General features: G+C 39.0%; 1 protein-coding gene across 1 annotated transcript; it reads left to right on the top strand.

Annotated features, from left to right (window-relative positions):
- The first annotated feature begins 536 nt into the window (after window positions 1-536).
- UFM1 (ubiquitin fold modifier 1) lies at window positions 537-11,973 on the top strand. The gene is made up of 6 exons (XM_040583759.1): window positions 537-634; window positions 722-778; window positions 1,160-1,217; window positions 6,470-6,509; window positions 6,933-6,965; window positions 10,631-11,973. Coding segments are annotated over exons 1-6 (258 nt in total). The 5' UTR covers window positions 537-632; the 3' UTR covers window positions 10,699-11,973.
- Window positions 11,974-12,237: the final 264 nt, after the last annotated feature.

Genomic DNA, 12,237 nt, shown 5'->3' on the forward strand with positions numbered 1-12,237 from the left:
TTTGAGGGGAGGGGCTCAAAACCTCAGGTAACCAAACCCAGCGATGGCCCACCCACTCGCACCCCCGTGCATTACCCGTGTATGTTCCCACGTTTTTAGACACACACCCCCACACCCACACCCCCAGCAGTCCGCTGCTGGCGCCTGTTCAAAACGCGGCGGCTCCGTCAGTTTAACGGCCCCGGGCCCGGTGCGAGGCGCGCAGGTGCCCGCAGGTCCCGCCGTCGCGCCCTCCGTGCCGCCCGGCCCGCTCCCCCTCCCCCTCCGCGCCCGTCCCCCTCCCCCTCCGCGCCCGTCCCGACACGGCCCCACGACGCCTGCGGAACCGCGGGGCTCCCAGGAGCCGGGTCCTACGGCGGCCGCGGAACAGCCGGAGCCGCTGCCTCATCAGAAATGCTGCCCGCCGCCCCGCAGCGCGCCTCGCCCGCCCCTCAGCGCCTGCCCTCGCCGCGGTAGCCGGGCGCCAGGGCAGAGCACCCCGCTGGCTCCCCCGCGGCGGCCGGCGGGGCAGGGCTGGCGCGGCGCGGCGGGCAGGCGCGCGGCGGGCAGCGCAGGAGGCGGAAGGGGCCGCGAAGGCCCCTCGGGCGCCGGGTGACGTGTCGGCGGGGAGCGGCGCGGCTATCGGCGGCATCATGTGAGTGAGCGAGCGGCCCTACGGCTCCCTCCTGCTCCTGCCCCCGGCCCCACTCCTAACCCGGTGCCTTCCCCTCGCTCTCCCCAGGTCGAAGGTAACCTTTAAAGTGACGCTGACCTCGGACCCGCGGCTGCCCTACAAAGTGTGAGTGGTGCGGCGGGCCGGGGCCCGGCGGGGTGGCCGTGTCGGGCGGGGCGGCCGCGGGGCCAGCGCCGGGCTCCTGGGCCGGGTGGCTTCCCACGGGCACGCTGCCAGGGCCTCCGCGCCGGTGGGAAAGGCCGTTTCTGCCGTTCCTTGTGGAACGAAAGGCGGGTTTCTGTTGTTAATTCCCCTGTCAGGGCTCTTCTACGTTTTTCTGCTGCCCGGTCTGACTTAGGTTTTGATCTAGACCTTAAATAATACACGCACGCTTTTGGCAAGAGGATTACCGTTGGTAAAAGTGAAGTTTTAATTGGTTTAATAGCAAATAAAGTTGTTTTTCCGTTTGTCTTGGCAGTCATGTATATGCTTAAATTGTAATTTCAGGTTAAGTGTGCCTGAAAGTACCCCTTTCACAGCTGTCTTGAAGTTTGCTGCAGAAGAAGTAAGTAAAAACAGATGATACAGTTTTTCAACTTTTTCAACATTCCTGAAAACAAAAACTTTTAAATTCTAAAATGTAATGGTTAATTCAATGCGGAGAATGCTCTCATTAGACATGCAAACACAGGCTTTACCAGTGTCAGTGGGGCCTGCCAAAACTTTCAGAATCCTAAAATTAGCAATTCTTGCACAATTTACACATCAACAGCAGATATTGTCACACTTCCCATTCTTCTTTGCAATTCAATTAAACCATTAAATATCAGTAATGTAAGAATTTGTGACAGTGGACATAATTAAAAGGTACCAGTATTGAATACTTAATACTTTAAATTACATAAAATATCTAGAAAATTTTTAGAATTATTCAGGAAGTTTTAAACTGTTCTCACATTCAGTTCCAGTAATCCCTGAAGTTTGGAAGACACTGTCTTTGATTAGAGAAGGTGTTGAAATTAGACATACGGGCTGGGTTGAGAAAACAAACTTAAGTGAATAAGGCATTGGTAATGTGTTCTTTGGCTGCTGTGTGTAGTTTTTCACATGGAATCCAAAACCATTGGGTGCCTGAATTGCCTGTACAATGCATTTGAAGAGGTGCATCCTGTTTGTTTCAAATTAAGCATACAAAGATTGAGAGATGTTCATCTGGGTGTAAACAGTAAAATAAAGTGCTCAAAAGCATGATGTCTTTTTTCATCTAATCAGCAAACCGATTCAGCTGAGAGTCTGTTCTTGCAATTCCCCTTCTGTCTCTTCAGGAAAACTTGGCAAGCATGGAATTGTTAGGAAGGATAATGGACTCCATGTCTTGAGTCTCCTTTGGTTGTTAGTGTTACAGCACTATGACAGAAGTTCTTAGTGGAAGCACAGTTTTTTTGGGGGAGGTTGTGAATTGTTTGTACCTTTACTTGAACAGAACAATACACAGAATGATAAGCGCTGTTAAAGACATTTGCTGATTTAATTACTTTTTTTACGTTTTTTTTTCCCTGGCTATTTTTAATCTGAACTGAGGCAACTGTGCCCACGCAACCCATTATGTAGACACCTAGACTGAAAAAGTTTTAATAGGCTAGTATGAGGGACCATGAAAGGTTAGAGTGGGACCGAGTAGTTGGAGACACCAAGAGTGAGGGGCCACTTCTGGTGGGAAGGGTTGCTATCAAACATGTTAACTTGACCTACTTGTGGAACCGTGATCGCTGGTGATAAGGTCCTCTGTGAAATGGATTTAGAGAATAATTAATTACTTACATATTCAGGTTTAGCAAGCCATTATTTTAGTGTATGTGAGTTGCCACTGGGAGTATCCAAGGGAGTTTTGCTGTTTGACCACAGACCACTCTGGATCAGCACTGAAGCTTTTTACATTTCAATGAGACCAGACCCTTCTCCATGAATGAATCTCCTTGATCCTTTGTGAACTGGCATTGAAAAGAATGAGAGAAAAAATTTTGTCTTACACAAATGTGTTTTGTTCCTTGAACTGCATAGTTTAATTTATGTTGTGTGTTGCGATTCGGATATTGGTTTTACAGTACCTTATGAAATATACAAGGGAAAGATGAAACTGTAGCCCTGGGTTTTGGACAAAGTTGTTAGTTAGTCTCCAGGGGAAGTTCATTATCCTGTCAGTGATTAAAGCTCTTGGGGCAGAGAAGGATTTAAGGTTCGGCTGTTTAGCCTTAGCAAGTTTCTACTGAGTCGTTTTTCAGAGTCTTAAAGCTCGCCAAGTCATAACTAGAATTCCCCTGGAATGAGTTGAACTGTAGCTATGATGTAGAATGGCCATCTTTTATCTATCAAGTTTCAGTCAGGGTGCTTGTGAAAAGTTTACGGTTTTTCCAAGTAAAGTTTTCTGAATTACTTTCATTGCACAAGTGTGCTTTTTTTTTTCTCTCCCCCCCCCCCCCCGAAATAACTGAAATACATAACTTTTTTTTTTTCATCTCTAGCATATTCCATAACATGTGAAAGTTGTACATTGTACGTAATTCATGATTGGCTGAGCTGGAAGTAAGAAAACAAACTGGATCATTAAATGGGGACATCTCAGGAAGTCTCCATCGTTTGTAGCAGTCGCAGTTCTTCCCAATATATACATTTAGCAGTAGTGATTTGGATAATGCAAATCTAACCCTTGGTTTAGTTTTTATTTCTATGTTTGTCTTACAGGCTATATATAAAAAATGTAAATTAATATGTAGAGTATTAGAAACACTGCTGTTAGTTTTTATCGATTTATAATTCTTTCCACATTTGTCACAATTTATTATGACAGTATTGTGATTTGCAATGTGTGGTATCTATTGGGTTTTTTTCTTTAATCTGTTGGAGCTGCTTGGTACATATCTCAGGTATACCTATGCACAATACTTAGAAAAAAACCTCTTATATTTGTGGAATTTTTATTACTAAATTAATCATCCTTTTCCATTAAATAAAGTTAAATTTTATTCTTTCATGTATATTTTTGAAACTGTTCTTCCGTTTCTAGTGTTACTCTTGATAGATTGGTACTAAAACATTATGGTTTAATGCACTTATTTGTTATTCATTGTGCAAAAAGTAGATGAGCTTATTACTATAGAGGATTTTTGTCATCATTGTAAAAAGTGAGATTGTCATCTTATAGTTTGAATGTAGATATTGACAAATGTATTTCCTAGCAGTGGAGAAAATAAGTTGTGTAGTAGCCTCAGTTATCAATTTATAATGTTTTTAAAGCAAATAATCCCTTACTTTAAAGTGTGTGAGTTGGGGCTGGATGTTACCTAACTTGATTCCAAAGCAAACCAGGGATTATCTAATGAATACAGAACTTTGCTGCTTGAGTATCCATTTGACTTTGCGTCAAGGAAAGCTGGTGTATTTTCAGCATTGGAAACGTATGCTTAACAGCCACAGGAAGAATTTTTGATTTAAATAGTGAACCATACTGCACTGAATTATGTGTAATTATTTCCAGCGGTGGTTTCCCTTTCTGTATTAATTTGTGATGATTTTCATGTGCTGAGTATATAGCTGACAACTATTGCTGTTTGGACCAGTATTTTGGGCTAAGAGAACAAAGTGTTTTATTCCTTTCTAACACAATACAATATGAAGCAGTAAGAGAATGAGAATCTTAACTAGTGCTTTGCTGACTGATTGCCACACAATTCTCGTGTACCTAGTATATCAGCATCAGATAGATTCTTTACTGAAAAGCAAAATGACACAAAATGAGTGAAGACATCCATCCTCCTGTGAATGATCCTTCCATTTCATGCATTGTTGTGTATCAGAAGAGACACAGAAGAAATGAGAAGAGGCACTCAAAATTCTAGAAGTTACATTTTTTGGGTTTTTCCAGGTGATTTAGGAAAGATCCGTGGTATCACTTAGCTGCTTGTCGAAAAGTAATGTAATACTAAGTTAAACATATATTTCTTGCTTGTTCAAGTTTTATGTGTTTTTTTTAATTTTCAAATTTGAGATGCTCATTCCAGGAGGCAGAACTTCATATGATTGACAGTCCCATTGTTCCAACCTTATAAATTCATTTTCTGCTATTATGCAAAAAAAATTAAAAAATAATCCCAACACAAAACCCAAACCTGTTAAAAAGATTTCTCCTTAGACTGCTAAGTGAAGATTCCCGAAGTCTGTGAACTTGAGAAAGAAGTTGCTTTCTTCAGCATGTGATATGTGTATACATTAGCTGTTAGGAGATGGAAGATTATTTTTTACATTCTTGCAGTAAAATATGTAGCTCCTATTTTATCAACTTTACTATTCAAATCTTGCTCTCAAAACAAATTGATACTTTCCTCATGGCCTTTCTGTAATGACACTGGTATCTAACCTACCTTTTCCAGAAATTAATGTTTTCATGTCATGCTGCAAGATGAGGAGGTGACATGATTTACCTCCTATGGATAAAAAGCTATGAGAGAATAAGGTTAAAAAAGTTCTGCCAATTTTGTATGTCTGGAGATAAAAAGAGCCAAGGTTTCAGTATATTGATGATTAAGTACTGTGTTCAAACATGGGGTTTTTTTCAGTTTTAGCAGTTGCTGTTAATGCATAGTGTTTCTGCAAATCAAACCTGGGAATCTTAAGCTGAGCAATTGGAAAACAGGGAAAGCACAACTAGGGAATGCCATTGAAAGGCATGGCTGAAGTGACTTGTTTAACAGATGGGAGAGTTCCACAGTTCTTCCAGGGAAGCGCTCGGTGTTAGCTTTCCTAGTTAGCCACCCTTTTTCTTAAGCAATATATAGAGGAGGAGGAAGTGCTTTGTGAGGAGGTTTTGTTGATGCTTGCTTGTTGCTGAAACACCAGTCTTTTACCTTAGGGGTTGTTCATTGTCTAAGTAAATGAAGCCTGAGGAGCAACCTTTGGTCCTCACACCAAGCAGCACTGATTGACTTGTGCCCACCTCACCCTTTCTGTCCTCTGTGGTCCAACTACATTACATAGTGCAGGATTTTTCTCTGGCCCTGCCTGACTTCCTCTAGTCCTGACAAATGATAATTTTTGGCTTCCCCATTTCAGTTCAGATCTTCTGAAACAGTTTGAAGCCTGTATGTAATGCAATCCTACCTGAGCGGGGCTTTTCATATTATAAAGCTGATCTCATATGATGCACGTGGAGGTGGGGTACTGCAGAGACATGTGGTAGTGACTGAGGGTACAAAGCCTGCTTAGGCTTTGGTGTCAGAAATCTGAGGAGGGAGCCAGGTCTGATGCAGTGCTGTTAGAGCTTCCTTTTGTAAGCAAGTCCTGGAGTGAACTCATCTCTTGGAGCATTGCAGTTGGAGAACCCAACAGAACCAGAAAGAAAACTAGGGAATTGGTCAAAATTAACCAAGATTAGCTCAAGTCAATTCTTGTTTAATTCCTGTTAGACATAACAGATATGCTTCTTAGAGTTCATTTCCTTATATGTTTTAGGTATTCCTTTATGTAGTATCACAAGAGCTGTTGTTTCTTAACTGTGCAGATGCTTAACTTTTATATTTTATCCAATGAGTAATAATTGGATTTAATTAGTTGTTCAGTACTGCAAATTTTGCATTCTCTATTGAGGTGTCTAATCAACTTTCACTTTAAATCTTCATTTTGCTATATCTGTGAATCGGAGGGGAATCTTCTCAATTTCCTGTACCTGAACCAGCTAAAATTTTAATTGCTTTGAATATTCCCGATATATTTTCTGCTTTAACTATGTCTCTCTTGTTATTTTGTCCTACTCGTTCCATTTAGTTCAAAGTTCCTGCAGCAACGAGTGCCATTATAACAAATGGTAAGAATATAGTTTATATTTTTGTAAAACGGGATTTTTATTGTTGTTTGAGTGAAGGGGTATTTATAAAAGCTGAAGTGTCTTTTCTTTCACAACCTCTTAAGACTTCAGACTGAATTTGATAATATTGCAGCAGTATTTAAATTGTTTGTGCATGGGATGAAGGTATTAAACCACTAATATAATTAATTTGATTTTGTCCAAATATATACGTTGGATTTTCTGTGCTGAATGTTTCTTGTTAGCTTCTTTGAAAAGACTGGTTTTGGTTGTAGGAAATAGCTGCATGAAGACCTGATGTAATAACTATATCTTGTTGGTATATTATATTTTTTAAGCTGTAGGTTTAATATAGTAAATTGTAATATACCTATTTTGTCTTCCCCTCTTTTTTTTCTCTCCTTTTAAATTTTTTTTTTCTAGATGGTATAGGAATAAACCCTGCGCAGACTGCGGGTAAGTTATTATTTATGGAGCCCAGTACTAAAAACCTCAGTTATTTTTCTTTTAAACTATTGCAGAGCACTCAGGTTTGATTTATATTTTAAGTTTTTATTTCTTAAATGGGAGAAGCATTACCTGGTAGTTTTCAACTACAGTCAGTATAGTGTGTAGAAGGTTAAATCCACAGAACTGTTGTTCAGCATTTTGTTTATTTAGGTCTGTGAAAAAATAAAGCACTTCTGATCTTTAGAGATTAGTTATTTAGTGTGCAGTTTGAAAAAGCAATACTGTATTACATGAAATAACAAGTAATAGCTGTATTTTTCCCCCACTATACCTTGTTCAGTAGTAGTTGCTATTTTAGCGGCACTTCTCCTGGGGTATATTTAAAAAAAATAATACTCAGGTTTAGAGCAAGAACTGTACGTGCTTTGGAAAACGTGTTTTCAAGAGGAGGGGATCTTCTTGCTGACAGCCCCCTTGTTCTCACCAAGGGGTTCCATGTGAGAAATCTCTGATTTTAACTGTGAAGGCTTGTTATGAGACAGAAGTTTATCTCTGTCACAGAAAAATGTAAAGCTTTTCCCCATCACCTCCTGAAACACATGGAAACATCGTACAGATGGTGAATTGTACTAATAACGATTTGTTGTCTGGAAGCAGGCTTCTGTGGACTTGTTCTTGAAAGCTGTACTATACAAGAAATAATTACAGTAATTTAATCTCAACCCATTTGAGATGAGTTAACAGTGGAGTATCTTCTTAGGGAAGAAATGTTCGTAACTTTCTACTAAGAAATAACAAAAATGGCTTTGGTGCTTGTAGAACCCAGTCATCCCGTGAAAACTGTGAATCTGATTTTAGTCCTGCTTGCAAACATGATGAACAATTGATGGAGACTTGCTGCTTCTGTGGTTTTTGCATGAAATCTCTGCCAGATCTCATTCACTTGTGCCTTCTGTGTGCCAGTCATTACTGAAGATACCACACCATATTTTTTTTCAAATCTAAAGAGACAATAAGAAAGCCAAGTATTATCAGCATACTTAACTATAGTGAATAGTAGTAACTTATGGTTAGAAGAGCACTTGCTTGACATTAGTTTGGGGAACTTCTTGGAGCTGTAAAAGGAACCATTTAAGTGTAGTGACCCATTTCTGAGGTCTGTGATTGCATCAACAAAATTTGAAAATTAAAATCAAGTGAGCGTTCGGCTTCTTGCTCCACTTGAAGTTTCTGTCCTTCCTGGACTTGTCTTAGGACACCTGGATTATGGTTTGACAGGTGTACTGCCTCAGGCGGACTTCTCAGCTGGTGCAGTTCTCGTCATGATCCATTGACCAAGTATTAGTAAAAATATATAATAAAACTAGTGGTTTAGTTTAGCTACTAGATCATCACCCTCATGTAAAGCCACGTTTGCACATGACCACTCAAGAATACTTGGGCAACATGAGTAGAGTGAGTTGCCTAAGTTAAGGTGTCACAGAATCACAGAACGGTCAGGGTTGGAAGGGACCTCTGGAGATCGTCTAGTCCAACCCCCTGCTAAAGCAGCTTCTCCTAGAGCAGCTTGCACAGAGTTGTGTCCAGGTGGGTTTCAGATGTCTCCAGAGAAGGAGACTCCACACCTCTCTGAGCACCTGCTCCAATGCTCTGTCACCCTCAAAGCAAAGAAGTTCTTCCTCGTATTCAGAAGGAACTTCTTGTGTTGCAGTTTGTGCCCACTGTCCCTTATCCTGTCACTAGGCACCAGTGAAAAGAGCCTTGCAGCTATGCATGTTGAATTCACATCTCCAATTGATTTGCTTTACCTCTCCTAAGTTCTTATAAATGTTGAGGAATTTTTCAGTAGTAACGTGACAGCATCTCATATGGCACCAAAACAACCAAAATCCAACCTACGCTAAACCACCAAACCCAACACCCAGACCAAGATCCTTTCTCACTTTACAGGGAAACATACACAATTTAGATATAAACTTATGTTCAGCCTTTTTAATTGGTACCTCAGAAACCTGGAGGAGTAAGATGTATTTTTTTTTTCCCTTCTACTCCTCCCCCACCCCCCAGCATATACTAAAGTTCCTCTAGATTGAACAGTTCAAAAACTTCCCAAAATAAAGTGGATTAGGAATAAAATCTTCGTAATCCTTGGATATTTCAGAGGGTTTGTACTGTTCCACTATTTCTTCACCTTTCTGAATAAAAGTACTCAAGTATTGACTTTCTCTCGTTCTCCCTACATGATTCTATGGAGAAGGGGAAATGAAAACTGAAAAAACTGGGTTTAGCACTTAATTCCTGTCTTGATTTAAATTTTAAGTCCTCGATAGTTTGGGGAATAATATGCCATAACTTTAATAAAACCTCTGTGATATCAGTGATGGAAACCGACTGAAAGGTGGGGTGAACTGCTGTCTACATGAGATACAGTTGTGGCATGTTATAAAATTTTGGAGTTTTATGATGGCCATTGCAATGGATACTTTTCATCTAGATGAGTAAGCTTAGTTTTCTGCTTCGCTGCTGTGACAGATTTATGTTCAGCAGTTTTTATAGATCTCTTTAGTGTGTGGTGTTGGCAGATCCCTAAAAACAATGTCTTCTAATACCACATTCTTTTGAACTGACTTTCTAATACTCGTTATGTTGAGTAAGCAGAACAGTTTCAATCCTGATCCATGTGCCAGAAATGTGAAGTTTAAAAAAGGGTAGCTTTGTTCCAGTATGCTAATAATTTGAACAAATGTTAAATATCTTAGTTTTGTTTTTTTTTTTTTTTTTTTTTTTTATAAGAGCACTCTGCGTCCCTGAAATGGGGTGCTTGGAAGAGAAATAAAATTATTCTGCTTTTACAAGTCAGTGCAAAGATGTATAAGAATAGGTGGATATTGTTGAAACCTGATACTGTAGAATTACATATAGTCTTTTTCATGCAATAGCAGTATGAATTTTAAAAAAAGTTCCGTATAGTAATTAAATAATGCATCACTTCAAGCAATGTGATTTCATTTTCAGATGTTATAGCTAATAGAAGAAAATAGCAACCTGAATGACAATCCTGAATACATGCAGAAAATATTCTAGACATCTAAGTATTAGAAACTTAGGATTTTCATACTATGTCCTCTTGAAAAGGCTGTCATGATTAAGACTATGCAGTAGTAAATAGGAAGGTCAAGACTTTGTGATAAAATTAGACTGACCTATGCTTGGACCTGTGAAGAGCCTTCCTAAAAGAAAAGTACGGTTGAGGTTCTGAAGTTAGAAGCAGATAAGTACTGAACCAGAGAGAAGTAAAAATGAGTCTATGCATGAATGACCGCAAGATAAAAAAAGTAATTATGGAGAACTAAAACTTTATTTCCTGGCCTTGAAATTATTATGACGTGTAAGTGAAACCAGACATTCAAGTATGGAACTGCAAAGTTAAAAGCCCATATAGTTTGCAAGTCTTACTAGATGACTTTGGGTCTGGTGTTTTTATTTAAAAGTAAGAGGGATAAGATGAAATTCCTTGGAAGCATAAAAAAAACTTATTTCCGGTATATTAGAGGAATTAATACAAAGATGTTAAATCTTGACCTAACATTGTCCTTTAAATGTGTGTGCTTGTTTAGGTAACACTTCATTTTATTAGGTGGTAACACATTCTGTTTTGTTCGTTTGTTTAGGAAATGTATTTCTAAAGCACGGTTCGGATCTACGGATTATTCCCAGAGATCGAGTTGGAAGTTCTTAACATCTCATGAAAGCTTTGGAATAAGTGACATTGCCCATGCAGCATAGGTCTATTTATTTTGGAACTCTGAAATGCAACTAATTGGCCTTTTTCAAAGTTAGCAAAAGTGACTTCCCAGGATTTGATTTTTTTTAAACAGAGATAAAGATTCATTCTATTCTTAATATATTTTAACTCGTGCACCAATTCTTCCCTGACTAGTAGAAGAATGGGCTGATTGCATGTTATGTGCCTGAACGAAAGATGGACTTCTCTGTATAGGTGTTACTGACACCACAAGGGTGACCACACAGCCACGATCAATAGATATTTAAAATATTGGATATTGTTGAGCCTCCTTTGTGGAACTATGTTATGATTTTCCTATAATGAAATTGTTCCTACTGAGAGCTAAAGCTTTTTTTTTTCCTTTGTTTTTTATCTAAATTTACTTCCATGTCAAGAGGAACGGTTTTCACATGGTTCAAGTATTAAGCTCAAATACAAGGGAAATTTCAGGGGTTTATTACTCACATAGGTAAATAACTGCCAAATGTTCCAAAGTAATTGTAAGATTTAATTGTTGCAAGTATTTTAGATAAAGGAGAAAACAGGTTTCTATATGTTAAAACTTAATTTGACCTATTGGGAAGTTAAAGGCAGTTGTAGAGAATGAATTTATGAGACCTTATCTCCTCATGTGAAGTGTCATCAGCTGAGAAAGATTGCAGCGTTATTTGGGAGTCTGTAGGTGCTGGTCAAATACGTCATTCCTTTTTCAGTAAACTAATACTGTTTCTTTCCAAAAGCCTTGTTGTGTTACTGCATGTTACATGGGAAACAGCGTAGAATTCACTGAAATGTTTGTGTTCAGATTATATGTTTCTTGTTTATAAATTGCCAGGGGTAAACTATCAGTTGTGTAATTTAATTAGAGAAATTGCTGCTTTTTTTTGCTACTTTGTGATTTAATGTATTTGGCAAAATCTTAACCCTGTTGCATTTTTTTCTGTCGTACTGAGTTTAACAGAAAGAACAATGGGCAATGTAGTGCTTGGTTACATGAGTATTGTCACAAATACAACTGTCCCGTGCAATAATTCTGCTCTAGAAAGATGTTCAGATGCGTCAGTGCAGAAGTACAGAATGCCCTTCTGAGTGGGTGGAAGTTGATCATATAGAGGAAAAATCTTCTGAAAGTGATATTTGACTATAAACATTTTCCAACTCTAAAATTCATTGTAAAATTCTGGATTTTCTTTTCTTTTAATAAACAATTACATGAAAAAGTGCAAACTTTGTTCCTCTCATCTTCTTAATTAGATTTTGGCAATAATTAAAGACTCTGCTCTTTAACCTTCCAATCAACATGCTTTGAGATTCTTTTCAAGCCGAAAGATTCTTACTATGCAGAATTCTACAGAACACTGCCCTTAAAGGGCAGAGTGTATAGTTTCTATTAATCTAATGGCACAATATAATTAGAGGGAGTCAAATGAATTGCTTGTAATTTTTATCAGCAAATCTCTTGAATGAATACCTGAAAAAAAACCTGATACA

Source organism: Falco naumanni, chromosome 2, assembly GCF_017639655.2.
Source record: "Falco naumanni isolate bFalNau1 chromosome 2, bFalNau1.pat, whole genome shotgun sequence".
In the NCBI taxonomy this organism is placed as follows: Eukaryota; Metazoa; Chordata; class Aves; order Falconiformes; family Falconidae; genus Falco; species Falco naumanni.